Source organism: Erpetoichthys calabaricus, chromosome 3 (assembly GCF_900747795.2).
Source record: "Erpetoichthys calabaricus chromosome 3, fErpCal1.3, whole genome shotgun sequence".
In the NCBI taxonomy this organism is placed as follows: Eukaryota; Metazoa; Chordata; class Cladistia; order Polypteriformes; family Polypteridae; genus Erpetoichthys; species Erpetoichthys calabaricus.
Window position 1 is genome coordinate 232,181,038 of NC_041396.2, and position 22,683 is coordinate 232,203,720.

Here is a 22,683-nt window from a genome sequence, read left to right on the forward strand (position 1 = left end):
CATCTGTGTCACTTACAGTACATGGAGTTTCCTGCAGCAAACAGTAGATCTTCCAGGTCACTCAGGTCAGGCAGTGACAAAGCATAAAATGAGAATGCAGCCACATTTCTTAACCATATTTAAACGTATAACATTAAGTATTACAAAAATGCCAATATGAAATATTTCACTTTGTAGTATGTGCATAAGGCTATCACCATTCACTTTGCAGCATGTTAGTTAGTTGAGTCAGTGGCCTAATTTATAAAGGATTGAGGCTTGTTTTATGACAGATGGATGACAGAAAAAACCACGCTACCAAAAGCAAATTTCTTGTAGTTTTCTTAACTTCAGAAATGTCTGTTGCAAAAATGTCTATGTTGGGTGAACTATTAACTTCCATTTATTGTGTATACAGGTATTTTTGCTCCTACCCAAAAGATGTGTCATGTCTGAACAGATTCTTGGGAGTCCAAAACTGCCCACATTATTTCTGATACATCATGAAAAGTGCAATATTTAGGTTACAAATAAATGCTTTTATATTTTACACTAAAAGCTTTATATCCCTGTATCTATAACCAAGACTGATTTTCTGTTTATTTTTAGTGAGACATGCATGTAATAATTTCACTGTACTCTGTACACATGATAGTACTACTTTTCCTAATCTTTATCCTGCTCCTGCTGCAAGTTTGGCAGATAAACTCCTGTAGTTCTCATACTTAGTTAACACAAACTAGGCCGATCACCAATCATCTTGCTTGTAACTCTAATGAGTATTGGGCTATAGTTAACCTATCCAAATGTTTTCACTGCTCTGTGACTTTTTCCTTACTCTACCAGTGATCAAAGGCAAGAAACAGCAGAGCACCAGACATTTTCAAAAGTAAGTAAGTAGGATTAAAAATGAACTGATGCTCTCCGTGGAATGACAGAAGCTCAGTATACTTTCACTTATGTCAGTTGAGTAAGATTTGGTGAGGAAGATGGAATTCAGTGCTGTTTTGAATGACTTTGCAAGAAGAAAATGTAGAAAAAAAAGTTTCCTAAGATAGGATAACTTTTTTTGCTTAATGCTATCGATGCAGTTGTGTTACGCAGTAGCATGATATCACGTTACATTTCATGCTGCATGATGAAGACAGTGAGCACAAAGAGCTGCACCTGTTGCGGATACACTGCAGCCTGGCAAAGTTGATTGCATTGTTGCATTCTATTGTGCCAACTTACCACCACTATCCAAGGTCCTGAATTGTCAAACAACTTTTGTTGTTGGTTGTTTGGCCAATGAAGACTGAAATAACTGTAAATGGTCACAGTGTATCTGAAGCCTATATTTTGTATTTCTGTGTTTGTATCATTCTAATTACAAGATCATTCTTGTGCAAATTAACGAACTACAGTAATCCCTCGCTATATCGCGCTTCGCCTTTCGCGGCTTCACTCCATCGCGGATTTTATATGTAAGCATATTTAAATATATATCGCAGATTTTTCGCTGCTTCGCGGGTTTCTGCGGACAATGGGTCTTTTAATTTCTAGTACATGCTTCCTCAGTTGGTTTGCCCAGTTGATTTCATACAAGGGACGCTATTGGCAGATGGCTGAGAAGCTACCCAACTTACTTTCTCTCTCTCTCTTGCGCTGATGTAGGGGGGTGTGAGCAGGGGGGCTGTACGCACACCTAGACAATACGGACGCTCGTCTAAAAATGCTGAAAGATTATCTTCACGTTGCTATCTTTTGTGCAGCTGCAGCTGCTTCCTGAAACGACATGCTGAACGGTGCTTCGCATACTTAAAAGCACGAAGGGCTCTCTCTGCTCCTGACGGAGGGGGTGTGAGCTGCCGCCTTCAACAGCTTTGTGCCGTGGTGCTTCGCATACTTAAAAGCCAAACAGCACTATTGATTTGTTTGCTCCTTTGAAGAGGAAGATATGTTTGCATTCTTTTAATTGTGAGACTGAACTGTCATCTCTGTCTTGTCATGGAGCACAGTTTAAACTTTTGAAAAGAGACAAATGTTTGTTTGCAGTGTTTGAATAACGTTCCTGTCTCTCTACAACCTCCTGTGTTTCTGCGCAAATCTGTGACCCAAGCATGACAATATAAAAATAACCATATAAACATATGGTTTCTACTTCGCGGATTTTCTTATTTCGCGGGTGGCTCTGGAACGCAACCCCCGGGATGGAGGAGGGATTACTGTATAACGTCTGCCTTTGAGGATCTACAGGCCCTGGACTAAAAGAGAATTTGGACTTTTAGGCTTGAATAAACACAAGTAATTTAAAATAATTAGAAATAACATTTTTGACATCTATTTGAGCTGACTATAGGTCATATGCCCTTACAGTGAATACCAAAGTAATGAAATTTTCAGAACAACAAATACTTTTTGTGGACCCAGACAAAAGTTCATACAACATCATGTTTAAAGGATTTCATTTTCAGTCTCGTGAACCCTGCAACAGACTGTCTCTTTCTTGCTAGACCAAAAGAAAGTGACAGACTTTTGTGAAATTTTTGATCTTGGGCAGTCTTGGCAAGAGTGCAGGAGTGACATTACACTAATAGCTGAATTCTGAGTCAGTGCTCTTCCGAGCATCCGCATGGGTAGTTGTGTCATTTTCAGATTCTGTTCTATCTAACATCTCATTTTCAAGTAAAATATTTTTTACACTTTAAGCAGCGCTGTTTTTATATGCAGGTATTGTCAAGCTTGGGTCACAGAGCTACATGAAAAACAGGAAGGTAAGGCCAGGTTTCCAAGGAAAATACAAGTACTTTATTACTATATAGAGAAGGCAGGTACAGTCTCAAGACTTCATTCAAAATAGGAGCTGTTACTTCAACACTCAAGGTAGGAGTCTGAAGCATGAGCGATCATCCTGCTTTAGCTCCCATCTTCAAATTAGAAGAATACCAGTGGCTCGGAATCACCACTGTGGCAGACCAGGGACAGTGAAAGAAAGAGAAGGTCAAAGCTTGGTGTTAAATGTTCTAAACATTATGCGATATGCCTGATACACAGTAATCCTAATCCTGCAGAGGAGAGCCAATTACTTTCCCTTGGTTTACTGATGCAGCAGAGCAGCTATGGAGCAGTCCTTGCACTGCTGCTGTTAGAGATGGAAAATCACTGGGGCATCATGTATAATGCTGTGCATAGAATTCACACTTTAACATGGCATACGGACAAAAGTGGAAATGTGCTTACGCACAAAAAAATCCAGATGCATAAATCTGTGCAAATGCCAACTTCCACGTTCTTCCGCTACATAAATCCCGGTCAGTGTGAAAAGTAACGCACGTGCCTGCTGTCCTGCCCCAACTCTTCCCAGAATTACGCCTCTTTGAATATGCAAATCAATATAAATAGCCCTTAAACTCAACCTTCTGTGAAAAGACAATGGCAAAAGCACAGGGGAAAATAGAAGAATTTCAGAGAATACCAACTGGGGGCAAGGAAAAACTTACTATTTGTTGGTTAATGTAATCAACAAAAAGAAGCTGATTAAGTGACATCTTTCTCTTCCTCCGACAGGACACAGAATCCATTACATTCGTAATATTACAGCTCTCTGAATAATTTAAATACTGAGATGTATACTTGAAATCATTTTCATGATGATAGGAGTTAAAGCATGTTATTAAACATGGGAACACGGTGCCACAGTGATAGTGACGAGCAGGCGCCTCGTCCACAGATTGTTCCTGCCTCCTGCAAGATGCTTGCTGCACCATGTGCGACCTTCGATGAAATAATTTATTGCAGCAGTACGGTCTCTTTCAAACATACTAACCCCCAATTCCCGTCCTTCCTTTTCTTTCTCCAAGTAACCAATCGCCACGCAATCAGCTCTGTAACAGATGTTAAGCCATCTGTAAGCTTAGAATGCCGATTCTTCAAAACTTTTAAGGAACACTGAAATATCTTCGTAGTACATGTTTAATTATTCAATCCATCTGTCTTTCCAAAGTGTCACACCAACCCCAGCAAGAATACAGTGCGAGGCAGGAATAATCGTGGCGCCAACTCGTCCCTAGTGCTACGACACCGTGTCCTCAACATGTTCAATTATTAACAATATAGATTATTTAAATGACGTTAACATTGTATCTGTATAATGTAATAAACATATTTTGCTGCATTTCATCTTAAAAATGATATCGTCATCATATGTAAATACGCACTTTATAAAGTAGCGCAGGTTGTGCAATATTGTAACTATCGCAACTTTACAGTGAGGTAATTGTACTTGTAAGTACAAACAGTTCTATAACTGATGGATTGATTGAGTGCTTTTATAGTTCTTGGGATGAAACGGTTTCTGAACCGTGAGGTCCGTAAAGAAAAGGTTCTGAAGCGTTTGTCGGATCAGAGCAGTTCAAATAGCGAATGGCTGATGCAGCATGTGCTTGATTCTGTATACCAATAATTCTCTTTCCGATCAGCTGCTCTGAGTTCTGCAGTGAGAGTAACGTTAAAGCAGCTATGGAATTTGGAATAGTTTGGCCATTCCGTGGACCATTACACTGTTACAAGTTAATTACAATCAGATGCCTTAAACTAATAAACAATATGCAGTTAATTTCAGTGTATTTATAAAGCCACGTCAGGGATGTGGATCTGAAAAACAAAAGGAAACCATACTGGAGCAAAAGCACTGCTTTGACGCTGGGTGCCACCAGTTTGCAAAACCGAGCGGAGAACTTGCATAAGCCAGGGTTTGAGCTACCGTGAAAATGTGCGTGGCTTTATGCCAAGTTTAGGTTTTATACATCGCGATTTGAGCGTGAAAACAGGCTTATGCAACATTTTTGTGCTTATGCGCCGTTTATACATTAGGCCCCTGGTCACAATATACAATAAATATATTTTCCCCATATTCGTTGTGACAAAATATTTTTATGGATCCATGAATTTTGTTACAACAGGGTTACCCCTGTATTAGGGGCTTGCCCAGTGTCTCTTAGGGGCAAAATATGGCCATGATAGTGATAAGTCCACTGTGACCCATGTATTTTCAATAAAGTCCACTTTCCTATTTCAGATCATACTGCGGCATAATTATATATAATATTTTTACTTAGTATATGTAAAACTCTTATATACTGTAGATATATGTATTTATATTGAAAGGAGTGTCACAAGACATTAGGCAATTACCATTGTCTTACAGGAAGTTTAGGACTTAGCATTCATGGAGTAGTCAGTGAAGGGGATACAAACCACTGAGATCAATGGAAAAGAAGTACAGTGGAACCTCGGTTTGCGAGCATAATTCGTTCCGGAAACGTGCTCGTAGTCCAAAGCACTCGTATATCAAAGTGAATTTCCCCATAAGAAATAATGGAAACTCAGATGATTTGTTCCACAACTCAAAACTATTCATATAAAAATGATTAATACAAAATATAAAGTAAAAATACATAAAACAAATTAACTTGCACTTTACCTTTGAAAAGAATCATGGCTGGTGTGAGTGAGTTTCTAAACTCTTGTGGGATTGCACCCAACGGGACGACACGCGGAAGAGCGTCCCAAAGCAATCACAGTCTCCCAGCGCTGTAGCAGTTCTCCGTAAAAGCGAATCCGAAAAGATCGCGGACATGCTATAAGCACCTGCCGTCAATGGGTGATACAAGGAACATTATAAATGTGCAGGGCCCTGCCTGACTGCTGTGTCTGTGTATAAATAACTGCGCTGTTGCTGTTTCAAGCCGAATAAAGCTTGTGTTGCTAAAGTACTGAGACTCAGCTTCGTGTTTTAGGGTGCAACACGGGGACTCGCACGTCACAGCGCACGCGAGCACACATACACACACGCGCGGTCACAATGCTAATGCTGTAGTAAACACTATACGCTCGTACGGATGTTGACTATATGAGTGAGGCACGCCGACTCAGACGGAGAATAGGAGACGATTGCCCACAATCCCGCAGTGAGAGAGAGAGAAGAGCCATCAGCTCAGTTGTGATCACATGACGCTCAGCACACAAACTACTCGTACTGCAAGACCTCGCTCGTTTATCAAGTGAAAATTAAAAATTTTTGCTCATCTTGCAAAACACTCATAAACCAAGTTACTCGCAAACCGAGGTTCCACTGTAGTATATTTCCAGTTAACAAAACAACAACAAAAAATACAGAAACGTTTTGATACATTTGAACTGTAGCTGCTGGTACGTAAGGCAGGATCAAGCACGGGTCAAAAGCATGCCAAAACAAATCTCTCAGTCCAAAAGTTCATTTTAAAAAGTTTAGTGAAAATTCAAAGCAAACAGTCCACACAGGAATAAAGGCTGTTACACACGTAGAATAAAAAGCAAAAAATGGGAAAAAAATGTCTCTTCTCTAAACATAGTTTTTCTTGTCAAACTTCAGTAATTTCTACAATAAAGGATGCTTTACTTCACCTTTAGTATGTGCTAAACGTACAGCGCGGCACATTCAATAGAGCTCGTTGCATTACATACAACTGGGCATGTTAAGGCATGGTTTAAAACCATGTGCCCTCTATGCCTTATTCACGGCAAGGCAGGTCACTAACTGAGACTAATCTACAGTCAGAGAGACAAGAAATAGTTAGCATATACCAATTCAATTCAGCTTGTGGGGGGCTTACAAGTCCCATAGTCTATGCACTAATACACAGGCAAGCTTTTAATATAACTTAAATAACTAGCAAATGGCTCTTACACCAGCAATTAGGAAGAAACAAGTTTACACCTGTGTTGTTTGTCTTCATTCTCAAACTGTGAAGTACCCATATACTATTATATTTATCTTTACTTCATGGTGCAACTTATTTAGCTGAACAAATCCACTGCAAGGCAAACAACTCAGCATAATGTATTTTAAACAGAAACAGGAAAATAAATAAATAAATAAATTTCATAAGTTCAGGTAACTGCATTCAATGGAGCTAAATACTATTCTTTAAATTAAGCAGACATTCTTCCACTATTATTCCTTTCTCTCTGCCTTTCCAGTGCAGAAACACCCTACTTTGCCTCCTGTCTTGCACAGTTTCTAAACCTTTGAATATATTAAGTGAAGAGGATCTAGGGAATCCACATTCTATACAACAGTTTAAAATATTTTATTACTTTACTAGTAAAAAAAAAAGCCATATACAGTAATTATATATATATTTCACCTTTTCTAAAATATGGGCATTTGCACATGTCAAATGAAACCTTTATCTGTTAACCGGGTTTCTGAGACCAATAACTCAGTTTTGGAAGAAGGGTTTAAAAGGCATTTTTGAAACCAGATTTCTGTGAATATCTGGGTTATTAAAATGTATGCAAACACATGAAAGCACCCCATAAGAAAAGGGCCTAGAGTCGTCGTGGACTCATTGCTATCCCCATCCAGGCAGTGTAACAAAACCATCAAAAAGGTTAACAGGTTGTGAGTTTATATAGCAAGAAGAGTAAAAGTAAAATAAGGTTATTCTTAAGCTATAACACACACTAGTAAGGCCTCACCTGGAGTGCTGCATGGAGTTTTGGTTTCTATATTACAAAAAAGAAAAGCAGCTCTAGAAAATGTCCACAGAAACACAACTAGGCTGATTACAGGACTGTGAGATATAAGCTATAAAGAAATACTGCAGGAGTTGCAGCTTTTTGTTTAATATAAATGGAGATTAAGAGGTGACATGATTGCTTTTAAAGTTGTTAAAAGGTATTTGTACAATTGATCCCATTGTTACTTTACTATGAGTTCTTCAACAAGAATATGGGTACACAAGAAGGAACATCTTGGGTTAGAAAGGTTTTCTTCACAGAGAAAACCATAGACACAATGAATACATTACTAAGTAGTTTGTTACAAAGTAGGACTCTAAGGTCTTTAAAACTCAGATCAATGTTACCCTGGAGAGACGAGGATAAGACTGGCAACCTTTATTGGGCTGAGTGGCTTTTTTTTTTTTTTTATCAAAATGATTCCAATGTTTTAATAAACCCCAAGCAATGGACAGAACATTACCTAATCATAGATAGGGCACCCCATCTTACACTTCCCTAATGTAGAACAGCCTGTAAGGCTATCATCTTGCAACAAATTATTACTTACATTTTCTGAACAATATGAATTGTTAGCTCTTTACCATTCTTTGTTACCATTTTTACTTTTAAGAAGGATAACTGTATTAGCTTGGTATATAATCTCTCTAGTTTTCATCTTTTTCATTGATAGGGTACATTAAAACCACTATTCGAATGTTTTCACCCCTCAAACACTTTGTACTTTAATCACTTTCCAGCAATTTAAGGTTTAACTGAAAATCAGTCACACACTTTTTTTTTTATTAACAACAATTACATGTTTTATCAATAGTGGAAATATAATTGACATTGAAATAAAATTAACAAGTATGCAGATTCACCTTCATCTTAGACTACCTCTGTAGAAAAAAAGTTGTCTAAAAATAGAAAAATGCAATAAATTTGCATAGTTTTGATGTAGTATGTACTGTGCTAGTCTAAGCTTTGAAACATAATGGAAGTGCACTGATATTGTTGCAGTGCTTTTTAATGTTGCTTTCTCCTCCTGCGGACTGGTCTTTGAAGATACTTTCTCAAGAACAAATTTTAATGAATATTAGACTTTTTAATTTTATTATTTTTTGACATGTGGGTGAAAATGCGTCAATTGCCTATGGGTAGTACAAGCCCCCTTCTCCACTCTGTGAACAAATGGTATTGAATCATTGTGTTCAAAGTTTCAGATCGCCCCAAAACCCACCCCACAACACACACAACTCTGCAATTAAATGCTAGTGCATTGCCTTAAACAGAGTTCCATCAGTAGTTTGGTTCCTCTGTCTATAGGACTACTCCAAAAGACTCCAGCTTCATTTTGCTTGTACACCATGTGCTGATGACACTCAGGCAAGGCAAAGCTGCTGGACCTGAAAGTGTTAATTCTAAAGTATTGAAAGAGTGCGCTGGGCAACTGTGATTTTGGAAAGGCTAATATTGGCACACTATCAAACCCTAGTCAGAACATCACTGAACTCCGAAGTTTGCCTGCCAGGGCTACATGGGCTAGACAATATCATCATTTTTCTAGTTAATACAGTCTATCCCCTTCTGAAGAAACAGGGTAGCAGAGTGAAGATATTGTGTTTTGACTCCACTAGTACATTCAACATCATACAGCCTAAACTGCTGAGGGAAAAGCTGCGGACAACGTAGGCTGATGTTACCACAGTGTCCTGGAAAATGGACTACCTAACTGGTAGACCACAATGAGTGAGGCTTAAGTACTGGCTCCCTTCCTTTTTAACATGTGTACCTCAGACTTTAGATACAATATTGAAGTATATCATCTGCAGAAATTTTCCGATGGCACTGTCATAGCTGGGTGTATCAGCTGTGTGCAAGAAAATTAATACAGGCCACTAGTGAAAGATTTTGTTGAATGATGCAAACTGAACAACTTGCAGCTAAACATCAGTAAGATAAAATAGATAACTGTAGTCTTCAGGAGGGTCAAGCTCCCTGCACTGGCTGTTTCTCCTTGATGTTGAACATGTGGAGGTGGTGAGAACATATAAGCACCTCAGAGTGCATTTGAACGACAGGCTTGAGTAGAGTACCAACACAGAGGCTGTATTCAAAAACAGTCAGAATCTCCTTTATTTCCTTATGAGAATGAGGTAATTTGGTGTATGTAGGCCACTCTTACATGTTTTCTACCACTCTGTAGCGGCCAGTGTAATTTTCTATGCAGTTGGGTGCTTTAGAAATGGGCATTCATACAGATGATGCCAACATGATAAATAAACTGATTCAATATGCTGGTTCAATCTTGGGAGGAAGGCAGGACTCACTGGAGTAAATGGTAGAACAGAGACCCCTCAGAAAGCTGCTTACTACCCTGGACATAGCTCTCATCCCCTGTACGAGGCCTTGACTAAACAGAGGAACACATTCAGTAGCAGACTGAGACAACTCAGTTGCTCCAAGAAGTGCAATGTGAGGTTGTTTCTACCCTTAGCCATCAGGCTCAATAATGAGTCACCCTTTGGCTGAGGAGGTATTGTTCTCTTTATGCTGAATGGTACTGAGCTGGTCTAGCAGACATCTTTGAAGACACTGACACCATGTGCAATACACTATGCCAATAACTGTCATCCTGTAACTGATTAGTATGGGCAATACTATTCACTTTACACTTCATAAACTCCTACACATTGTTAACGTACAACGCATAATGTTATGTATTATTCTTATGATGTGTATTTCTACCTTACTAACATACTCAAGATTATGATAACTAAGTGTGTAATATTATTTAGTAATATTATAATATTCTCAAACCCAATAAATTCAGCTCTGGGTTCTTATTCAGTTCTTGTTTATATATTTTTCCTTTGTCTGTCTTTATCTTGTAAAGCACTTTGAGCTACATTATTTGTACGAAGATGTGCTATATAAATAAATGTTGTTGTGGTATGCCACAGCCTAAAATGGAAATATCAAAGCAACACAATAACCAGGGCTACACAGGGCACCAGTTAACTGCAGTACCAACTCACATACACACACACATCTTTTTGGGAGTGTGAGTACTCAGTAGAATATGTGAACACTTCATTCAGTCAACAATCAAGAATGGCATTTTCATGGTTCACCAGGGTTAACACTTGTCATTCAAAAAAGAGGGTATTGAAGCAGAATTTCCTTTTAAATAATCAAACACAGTATACTTAGTACATTTTAGTACTTAAGATGTAATTACATTACTATTTAATTAAAATATATTCACTTTTGATACAAATTGTTTATTTAAACATAAAATAAACAACTACAGGTAAGTACAAGAAACAAAGACTAAATTAAGACCACTCTGTTCTTTTAAGACATGACCTAGAATTTTTCAAGAAGCTTAAGACCACAAAGAAGACATATTATCATTTTCAAATTTTTTTGTTATTAAGGTTCAAGTTGTATTGGATACCCACATTAAATTCCAAAGTAAATATGAAGATTGTAACACCCATGACAATGTGAAAGTCTTTCTTTAGACCTTGAAACAAATTGAGGGCCCTTCTAATGAGATTTTCTACTCAGTTATGGAAGCCAACATTGTGATATTATATGACTTCAAATAATTTGTACTGAATTCATTTTATACAGCTTTCTATTTGGATAAACTGTCTGTTTTGGAAATGTCATAATTCACATTACACATTAAAATACTTTGCCTGAATGAGAATCAACTAGGCTAAACATTTTTACTATTACCATAAAATGTCTAAAATTAAGAAGGAAAAAAACAGCATGATCGATATGCAAATAACTTTTATGCACTTTCAAGATCAACAGAGTTTAATGTTCATGGCCTACACTGATAAGAAATATTAAGGATCTGAAATCAGGATAAATAGCTGTCTTAATTTGTGTATATCCTGATACACTAGGAAAATGAGAGACCCCTTTAGCAAAGTGCCCTTAGTTCAGTAAAATGTAATTAGAAGAAAGTCATACATTATCTCTGTAGTAATTTCATGAAGCAAAGAAGTTTAAACTTAAAAAAGAAAACATAATTAACAGCAGTAGCTAATGATGCAGATTCTGAATATGCCTTCATTGCACTAACAAAGCTCATTATCTTTAAAAAGCTCTCATAAAAACATTGGATGTAGTTAAACACCACCCATATCTACATCTTTGTAATTAAAACAGCAAACAGTAAATTCCCAGTTAAACAACTCTGCATTTAATGTTAAACCAAACAACTAAGAGCACACTTGTGCAAAACCGGTGCCATAGAATATTATGGACTAAAGAGAGTGGAGTAAAAGAATGGCCATGAATTTACAAAAGTGGGGGATGTTTTTACACAATTAGGGGTGTGCATTATTTTTGTTCATTGATGTCTAGAAAACCCCACTATATATCCTCTCAATTCACAGCAAAAATCTGAGAATACCATGCACAGTTAAAATGATGGAAATTTGTACTGACAAGTACAGAAAACCAAGACAAAAGTGCTAGTATCAAGTGGCCATACATGCAATGGACATCTTAGAAAAAGGTGATATTTTTTTCTGTAGGCTCTGCATTCCAAAATAATGTAGATATTTCAAAGTTGTCTTAAGGGAACTCTGCCCTCATTCTGAGACGCCATGTTGATTATTCATTCATATTTAGATGGGCTCCACTAAAACATTAAGGGCAAAACAATACGCTACACTAATGCCATATAAATGTGCATCTGTGAGCTGTAACTTCCAGTTAAAACATACATGTCAGGGTAAATTGACAGAGTCAGAATGAACAGGTTCTAATATTATAATACCTGGTGACTAAATACATACATATACTGTGGAGGCTCTCTCATCCAAATCATAGCAGGGAAGAGTTAAATAAAACATAACACAAACAACAAATAAACATTCATAAACAAATCTAAATAAATAAATGATCACAATTTAATTTACATCACAAATTGTCATGATTTCATTACCACAAAACGCTTGGCATAAACACATATTGAACAAAATAAAACAACTGGAGTCAGCTGTGCAGAGGACGCCATTCTTCTCAAGGCCCAATCATATACACACACCCATGTACCTGAATTCACACGGAGCAGTGTGGAATTGGCAATTAACCTAAACTGAAGGTCCTTGCAGATGTGGCAGGAAAGCAGGGATTCTCAGAGGAAAAGTCTGTATAACAAAATTTCTGCTCATACAAAAAGTGTTCCAAGCAATCTCGAGCAACATCTCAGTTAAGCATATAATTGTGGAATTTTATTATTTTGTCATCCAACTTAAAAGCGTTTTTTTTTTTTTAAGGAGGTTACCTTCAAGAGGGGAAAAAAGCATTGACTTCTATGAGCATGATCTAAAATTACTTTGATGGAATTAGAACAAAGTGTGAGCGGAGTCAAATACAGGTAACTGTCTTGTTCACTTATCTTAAAACTTTGCATCTTGTATGGCTCTTCCCCCCCCCCCCCCCCCCCCCCAAGTATTTCATATTTATTGGTGTTAGTTTGTTACCTACTTGCTTTATTCTGTTCTTTATCTTCATCATGTTGTGTGTTAGTTTTAGAGATTATTATTAATGTTGGCCAGATTTGCATTTTTAGTTTAGCAGAAATCAGTCCATCCCTTATATGTTCACCAACACTGGCAAAAAAGTTGTGATAAAAATTACTGACCCTATCTGGGAATGTTTAAAATCTGGTATGCTGCAATCATATAGACAACAAAAGCATAAATAAGAATAATGTGACTAATGCAGATAAAAAAAAAAAGAAACAAAAAAATGTACACGCTTCATATGTTGGATGACATGATGGTATAACAGATAGCTCTTCATCCTCTCAGTTTGAGAAAGTCTATCAGATTCTCATCTGGCCAGTGTTGGTATGAAGTTTACATGTTCTTGGTCTAAAAGTGTTGGTATTCTTGCATCTTCCAATATTACAAACATATTTATGATAGATGACGGATAAAGCTATGCTTACCCAGAAGGAGAAACTTTGGGTGTATATGGAGAAACTGGTGACCAATTCAGGATCAATTCCAATCTGTGCAAAATGTTGCTGGAAAAGGTGTCTGGTCCTCATGACCTTCTACTAGACTAACAGATGGACAACATCTACAAGTTTACAATACGTATAATGCACAAAGAAGGGTGCTGTTTTAAGTGTTTCTCCAACACTATTTTATTTAAATATTTTGAATGTGTTTTATTTTTCATGGATGTGGTCTTACTCCACTGGTTATGAAAATGAAAAATATGAGGTTAAATGCCAGTCTCTTCCCAGTGTCTTTTAAAAGAAAAGCATGTTTAACAGAGAATCTGTCTCTGCTGCCTAATCAGAAAAAAGAAACTTGCCATTTTCTGCCTCATAAGATTAAACCAGAAGGTGTAAATTTAAGTACACAATGACTATTCACCAAAAATTAACATTAAAAGAAGCTGAAGTATTGTTAAGATATTATTCACCAAAAAAAGCATTTGATTTGAAACAAATTTAGTTTTACTTCCAGCAAGCACCAACAACCTTTGTTTCTGGAAAAATCATTTCACTCTTAAACTGATATTTAACTGACTGTATATTAAAGTCAGGTTTTGCAAGTAAACAAAAATAAATATATAAGGCTGCCACTTCACATAAACTCAAGTATTGTGATAAGGAGAAGGAGCCTAAATTGGTTTTCTTATTCTTTTTTCACTTTTTCTAGTTTGTTGTTTAAAACGAAAAAAAATAATATGCATAATTTAGTCTAGTCATTAATGCTGTGATTCTTTTTGAGATTGTCACACTTTTGTATTTGCTACATAGCTCCGTTCACATTACAGATTTGAATCACATATAGCTTTCACTTTTCTGTATAAAGAAAAACTAAATAAACATAATAAAAATAAACAAAAAAACATAACCTTCACTAGAATAATACATGGTCTTATCTTTTGTTGCAAAGAACAACTAATGTTGAATTTAATTCTTATATTTTCAAACAGTTATCTACATTATTTCTCACTTTGGTTGAATAAGCTGTATCCAGGATCAAATATCATTTATCACCCATATTGATCACTAAGTGTTTGGTGGATTTCTTGTTCAGTATTATGAAACATTTAGGAATCATCTGTCACATATATGCAGTAGTTTATTAACCGTACTTGAAACCAAGCATATGAAACATGCAGCGAAGAACACTTTTTTTAACTTGATAATTACATATCAATATTTTACTAAACCCCATGTTTTATAAAGAAACATTTATTATCTGAGGAATACATCGTTTCTGAACATATATTAAAATCATTTACTTGATAATGTTTCATGATCTAATTCTAAACAGCAGCATCTGCTATACAGATTTTCTTTCTGATAAATAAACATGTAATCTTGAAAGAAAATAAATAAACACACTAGTGTAGACAGATTGTAAGACACAAATGTTCATTAATAAGTTCTTAACAAAATATGAAACAAAGTAGATAGTTACACTGCTTCAGCAGTTTGGTGTCACGTCAAAAGTCAGAACAACATAAAGATTTGCCTCTAAAAGTAATATTCCCTCAGCAATACAATCAGTAAATGTCACTCTGCTCAGAACCTAAGGGTATGTGGCATTTAGATTTTCTGTGATATGGAATATATCTATTATCAGCAGCCTACAAGCTTAGACATAAAATAATTAAATCTCAACAAAAATGCTGTGATGTTCTTGTGCAAGAACAAACACATTTCAAAAGCTCCACAAAGCACAAGACTGATGCTGCACAAAGCATATTTCAATAGCATATGGCAACTCGCATTAATCCAAAACAATTCTTATATTGTCTAGTATAAGGACAGCTATCGGAAGAAAGCATCCATCTGTGTTAGCCTGCAATGATCCATCACACTACAGCTGTAAGGCAGCCCAGCAGTGTTAAATGAATAAAGAATGACTGCAGACCTGAAGCATTAAGAGCAGTGACATGGCTGGCCAGTGCACCTGAAAGATATGCATCTCTAGAACTAAGATTTAAATGACCAATAAAGGCACATACACTCTCCAGGGCCTCACAAAAAAAACACCTTATTAACATTTAAATCTTATGATTATTATCTTAGAAAACCAAAATTGTTTATAATCTATATACTATAAAGTACCATGTGGCTTCCAAAGTTTAGTCATGCATACTACATATTCAGGCAAATAGTCAGTAAATCACTGGGAAATATATCTTCAAAGAAGTTGTTCAAGTCTTAATATAATGTGGAAATAATAAATTGAAAAAAAAAAAAACAAAATCTAACAGGTAAAAATGTTTCCAGTGTTTACAAGCCACAGTTTTCAGTTTTTTAGAAATATAAATAATGAACTGAAGTATGTTTCATTTAACTTAAAAAAAAATGTTTAAATGAAAACTTTTACATTCACAATGAAGAAAAGAAAGGTAGTGAATACTTACTTTTAAGTTTCCCTTAGACTTCCAAAAAGACTACTGAAAACTTTTCCAAGTTCCATTAGAAACTGAAAGTCACCAGCATCCAGCAAACAAACTCACCTTACACAATTTCTGGTAGCGTGGAGAAGAAATAGCCATCCTCTGCAATCGGTGCAAAAAAACCACAACTTTCTGCAAAGATGTCCTTACCACAGCCATCATTTTATGCTTGCCACACTTCTGGAGGCTTTTTAGACTTAGCATTATAAATACAGAGCACCACTCATTTTCCTCGTGGTCACTCGATGACAGTTTGTTATCTCTCTGACTTTGCTTTCCTCCATCCTTCCTTAAAATCACTTTTCCAGATGGGTGGGCAGCCAAGCTTCAAATCCTGAAGACAATGTTAAGGGCTGAAGTATTCTTAAAAGCAGCACTGTCCCCAGTCAGCCTGGATGTTGACTGTTGCTGCTGGAGCAATGACCGAGATAAGAGGTCCAGCTACTGAGAGATAAGCTGCAGCTCTTACAACTACTACCACACAAGAGTGGGTCTGATTGCAGTGGGAAGGTTATTAATTGAAACATGAAGCTCTCAGAAACAACAAGACAGTCCCCTGGGCAAATGACTTCTGACTAACACTGCAATTCATCCCCAGCAGCTTAGCATTATATTGAAAATCAGGATGACATCTACTTTGTTCTATCAAGAAAGGATGCTGAGACGGTGAGAGTATATTTGCGCTTCTCTCCCTCCCATCCTTGCTCTCCCTCACTCGCTCTCTCTAACACCCCGCCCCCCACCCCACGATGCTCACTCACCCCCCCCCCCCCCCCCCCTCTCTCTCTCTCTCTCTCTAGGATCTAATGCTGCTCTGACACAATTTGAGCATGAGAATGAAACGGTGTGCTATAAATTTTAAGACAGGGAATCTCAGTCTACAGTGCTACAGCCACAAGTAAAATATACACATAAAACACATTAAAAGGTAAGTACACTCCTAATAAAGAGCAACAACTGAAAATAGCCTCATTATTCTCTTTGATCAATGAAATAAAAAAGGGAAAACTTTTATTACAAACTACACCAAAAAAAGGCTGACCTATGCAAAACAGGGATATGTGCCAAGTCTCAAAACATTTCATTAAACTAGCATACTATTCAGCAACAATCAAATATTAGATCTAAAATTTCCTTAGAGTAAAAAAATAAGTAAATCTCAATGTTATAAACAAAGTTTCTGCATTTTTTTCTATTTCACTAACACTGTGATAAAATAAAACTGAAGAAGTAGAGTTTTAGAAATTAAAGTGAGCTTTTTATCTGAGCTATCACATCAGAGTAGTTTTAACATGCTTTCTCCATCCTTTCCACATATTTATTATTCTTGTCACATAAATATACTTATTAACACCATTGAAACAATTGTGCAGAGGAAATATAACCTGGTCTTGGCTACAGAATAAGGAGAAAAAGGCTTTGAGGGTAAAGTGTACTTGATCAAAATGTTGTATACTACAGCTTTAAAAGAGAGTAAAGAAATTATCTACTGAAGAAAAATGTATTAATTGAATGAAACTAAATAAAGATGTACTATCAACTGTTTATATTTGTGCATAAACAAAGACTCTCCGTTTAAATAAAATTCTAATTCTAAAAAGAACATATATCCATTATAAGATTGTTCAACAGCCAGAAAACAGAACAATTCATTTCAAACTACAAAGCAGCTCTCAGAAGACACCTGCTGATAGCTTTCTGTAGTGACAGTATGTTAATTTAATTTCTATTTAAAACACATTCTCCTTTGAACTGAGCAAATTACAGTGAAAAACCATCTTGCTTAATTTAAATTTGTTTCTCCCTGAAAGAAGCAAGTGTGCACAAGTGTGCACTACAAACATTTAGCAAAATATGCATGCACACGCGCACAAATACTCAGTCAAAAGGACTAATCTCTGAAACAGGCTGGTAAAAAGATGATCCAACATATTATAAAATGTACACAGAAAAAAATATTCAATTTAAAAACATTCTAACTTTGAGAAGGCCTATAGAATTTAGTGGTATAACTTTGTGATTAAAATAATTTAGAATTGTACTGTGGGAATTGAGTGGATTACACAATACTGCCCTTTTAATTAGAAGTGCTCAGATCATGTTTTTATAGTAAATCCTGTTACCAGATTTCTTTGACAGAAAATTTGCAAATTCTGAATTGCTCTTTTCCAGGTTATATACAATCTGCAAGTGACACTAGGAAAACTCCAATCAATAAAGCAATGCTAAAAATGGAATTTCATGCAATGATTAAAATATTGAAAACTGTACACAATTCTTTAGCAGCACTCTATAAACATTTTTTCCATGTTTCCAGTTTTGTGTCTTATTAGTCCAACTTATGGTCACAGAGTCAAAGGCACTGAGCCCAGCAGAATCAGACACACGGCAGGGGATCTTTGCAGAATGTCTGTATCAGGTTAGTGCAGTATGCATTATTAAATTTCAATATAGTTTGGTTTATTACATTAATTTCCCCAATTACTAGTAGAGCTTATTTTGTCTAATAAAAGGTTGAAGTGCTAGCTTTTACGAAAGTGCTTCTATTAGTACTTGGAAGATAAAACTTAAACTTTCAAATAACAATTTAGATGGACCATATTGGATCGTGAATCGTCTTCCTTATCACGAATTACACTGATGTGAATCCTGCTATGTCAACGGTCAAAATACTTCCATAAAGCACAGTATCTAATAACCTACATCCTTATGTCCATTTATTTTCCACACCTATTTCTTGTTCCAGCATTTTAAACTCTTGCATAACCTATTGCCTTAATATTTTTTACTTGCTCTTTTTTAACGGTAAAAACCTTGGTGTGTATATAAGTTATTAATCATCCTTCTATATCATAAAAGGTTATGAATAGCAAGGAGACATTAAATTAATACCAACCTCAAATATTTTCAGAAAAGAAAAGCAACATTATAAGGCCAACTGCACATTGTGCAGTGTAGTTAATACTATATAAACTTAAAAAATGGGACACTGCCCTACCTCCAGCTGATTTCTCAACATCTTCATATGCACATTGTCCTGAGAAAGATCGTCTTTATTTGAAGCATCTGCCAGGGCATTAGCCTTATTTTCAGCCTCCTGAAGCCACTTTAGGAACACCTCCAGTTCCTTTAAAGAAGTCTGGAGCAGCTTGAGATCCGAGTCCACAGTGTTTTGTCTCTCAATAGATCTAAAAAGCATAATCAAAAAAGAAGATTTTGTCAAAAAATGTTTACTATTTCACTCATTTGTAATACTAGACTCTATACAGATCAAAACTGAAGCTATGTTAAGGTAATAAAGCACATTTAGAATTTATACAATACCTATCAGTTTATAAGACTGAGAATAAGTGTCAACTTAAGTGCATCTATCACTATTTTCTTTCACTACCACAAAAAGAAGCTCAAATTAACCTGTTTTTCACATAAAACGTTAATACTTTCAAGAAAGTAAAAAAAAAAAAAAAAAAAATCAGCTTTAACACTGCACCTATGCTCAATGGACAGTCACCAAGGGAGAAAAATGTTAGTTTTATATCTGGACATCAGGTGGCAAACCTCACCACTGTCTTACCTTGATTGAGCAAAGACTGCTAGTCAAAGAAAAGCACTGCTTGGATAAAAATTTGATCAAAAAGAAATAAGATGATAATTCTACTACTGGCTCTGCTTTCCTCCCAATGCTCATAACCACACCCACAGAAGAAATTTATGTAACTTTATGCCCCTTAAAAAGATTACTGCGTTGCTGCCCAGATTATGCTTGGCAAATCTGATCTAATGGTAAGGGCCCAGTAATGAGCAATCCAAAATTGACTCCTATGAGGGTTTTTAATTAATTATATCAAGCCATGGATATCAGGATATTGGGGTCATGGGACAGTGCTGCCCAATGGGTGTTTGGTGACTTCCAGTACTGTCACAGTCTGAAGAATCATTATAGGCTCATTATCCATGGATAAAAAGATAGGTAGGCCAGATCTAGACATTGGGTAAGTCTGGTGGGTAAGGAGTCAAGGCTCAGAGAGGAGGTTGAAAAAAATAACATGCCTGTTCAAAGTTGTGGTTTATAAACATACCACAGCAATTTGGCTAAAATTACAGGCAATGTCATCTGGTCTGTGGGCTCATGCCCTAACTAATATTATAAAAGGAGGTGAAGAAGCTGTCAACTATCTGCACGACAAAATAATATGAGAATGAGAACAAAAACAACAATTTATTTTTTGTATAGCCCAAAATCACACAATGGGCTCTATCATTCCCTGTGCAACCCGCCCCACCTCCCCAAAAAAAAACCCTTACAGGGAAAAAAAGGAAGAAATATTGGGAAAGGTAATTCAGAAAGAGACCCCATTCCAGGTAGGTACTGTGTGCAATAGGTGTTAAAAAATGGGTTATATACAATACACAACACAAGTAATCTTCTTCACAGAGCTAGATGTGACCTGAAGAGATGGTATTGTAAAAATAAAATAAAAAGATGGCACATGAATTTGTTTGGAATAATTTCATGTCTCACCTCAACAATAGCTGCATGTTGGGAGAGGTCAGTGGCATACAGGACTTTCCATTTTGTACCAGCAGGTAGGAACTTGGTACCATTATAAATTTCCATAATTTGAAGATCAATGTAATTTCAATGTCACTACTGGTTTTGTACATGTACCAAACCATTTTTATATAAGGGAAAAAAATGGAACTAGGCCATCTGCCTCATATGCCTTTCATCTGCTGTTAAAAGTGGTAAAGAGCTCTAAATTGACCGCTTTAAAAACCTCAGTAGTGAAGGCAGTTGCATGGCACTGTATTTAAAAGGTGATTGGTAATAGTTGCAATCCTATTACCTTTCAGTGGAGTCTAGTTGAGACAGAAGTAAAAGAAAGAGGTTTTCTGTAGAATATTGGGGTGTTCAATAATTTATCTATGCGAGTATGAAAGAAATTAGCAAGCTTGATGAAACAAGTCTGGGCATGTGACATGTCTCAAGGTTACTCATGCACAGTTGTGGCTCAGTGTCAGTCTAATAATCTAAGAAACAGGATGTCAGGAGAGTCCTTATGCGAATCCAGTAAGAAAATGCTAGATTTGGAGCAACGTTCAGTGATAAAATTTCTCACAAAAGAAGGGAAAAGGACAAAGGAGATCCATCATCCCACAAAGTAAAATTTTGGAGCAAGCGGTTTAAGTGGGGTAGACAGTCCATTGAAGATGACCCTCACACTGGATGACCTGTGGAAGCAACTTCCACAGAAATGTGCAAGAAAGTCAAGGATTTAATTTTGTCAGACATATTAATTAAGGTTTCCCGAATAGATGAAAAAATGGGCATCTCGGCGGGTACAGTTTGGAAATAATTCATGAAAAGTTGGGCATGTCAAAGGTCAGTGCAAGATGGGTTCCATGAATGCTGACGCCATTTCAGAAGTCCACAAGGTTCCAGTGTTGTCAGGAAAACTTGGAGATGCTCTGTGAAGACCAAGTGCATTTTTTTCATCGTTTGGTGACTAAGGATAAGACTTGGGTCTATCACAGAGATCCTGAGTCCAAAATGAAGACAATGCACTAGAAGCACATCCCTCACCCCAAAAAATCTGCAGGCAAAGTCAAGGCAACAGTCTTCTGGGATATTGATGGACTTTTGCTTCTAAAGTTCATGCCACACAAGACAACCATAACCAGGGACAGGTACGCCAACACAATGATCACACAGAAAAGCAAAAAAGAGGAGGAAAACTCACAGCAGGTGTGCTGCTTCTTCATGACAATGCGCTATTCACATGTCACGTCAATCAGAGGCTACCATCCGAGAATGTGGGTTCCAACACCTTAATCATCCAGCCTACATTTCTGACCTGGCTCCCTCAGATTATTTCCTGTTCAGTGTTTTGAAAAAAATTTCTCCGTGGACAATGGTTTTCAAGTGATGAAGATGTCAAGGCAGCTGAGACGCCCCAGTTTGAAGGTCAAACATAAGATTTTTTTTTCAAAGGGGTTAAAATTATTGCAAGAAAAGTGGATAAAGTTTATGCAGCTATCAGGGGGACTATATTTGAAAATAAAACAAAAATTTTTTGAAAACTCTTTTCTTTCCTACTGAGGTAGATATATTATTGAAAACCCCTCATAAAAGAAGGGTTGACAGATTTGACAAAGACATAAAAAAAAACACCAATAAGGTGGCAAAGGTTGTAGTGGCTGGGTTTAAGACAATTTCATGCAAAAATATGGTAAGACTAAGAATATACAGTATTTGAAGTTTAATAAAAAAAATTTACTAGTATCTTATCTGAGCAATAAAAAAAGAAATAAACATATAAAGCAAACCTGACACCTACAAACTTTACAATTAGTCAGTTAAACAGATTAGAAGTGCATCCATTCTATTACACCTTCCTGACTAGCTCACAATTCTTTTTTACAAGCAGACTAGTACTTTTATAACACCTAAATCATGGATATGTATTTGAACAATTAATAAGTTTCCAATGATACGCAAGCGGCAGCAGCTTGAATTTTTTTTGATCATGTATATTTTGGTAGTTTTAAGGCCTGGTCCTAACTGTACATTCCACAACCCCAAACACTGATAACACTGACTTAAAGCATTAATTTCTAATATACTTTGTGTATATATAGTAAATACACAGAGAATGAAGGCACATAAATGGTTCCAAACTGCCCACTTCCTTTAATGCTGACAATGCC

At 36.5% G+C, this 22,683-nt stretch overlaps 1 protein-coding gene across 2 annotated transcripts in view; it reads right to left on the minus strand.

The window, feature by feature from the left end:
• Positions 1-22,683, minus strand: part of utrn (utrophin) — a 552,956-nt gene that overhangs the window by 264,285 nt on the left and 265,988 nt on the right. Inside the window, exon 54 of one of the 2 annotated variants that reach the window (XM_028797890.2) lies at positions 18,974-19,163. In XM_028797890.2, coding sequence (XP_028653723.1) covers positions 18,974-19,163 — 190 coding nt within the window. Of the gene's footprint in view, positions 1-16,035; positions 16,608-18,973; positions 19,164-22,683 lie in introns of those variants that run through there. The other variant, XM_051925286.1, reaches the window with a different exon arrangement.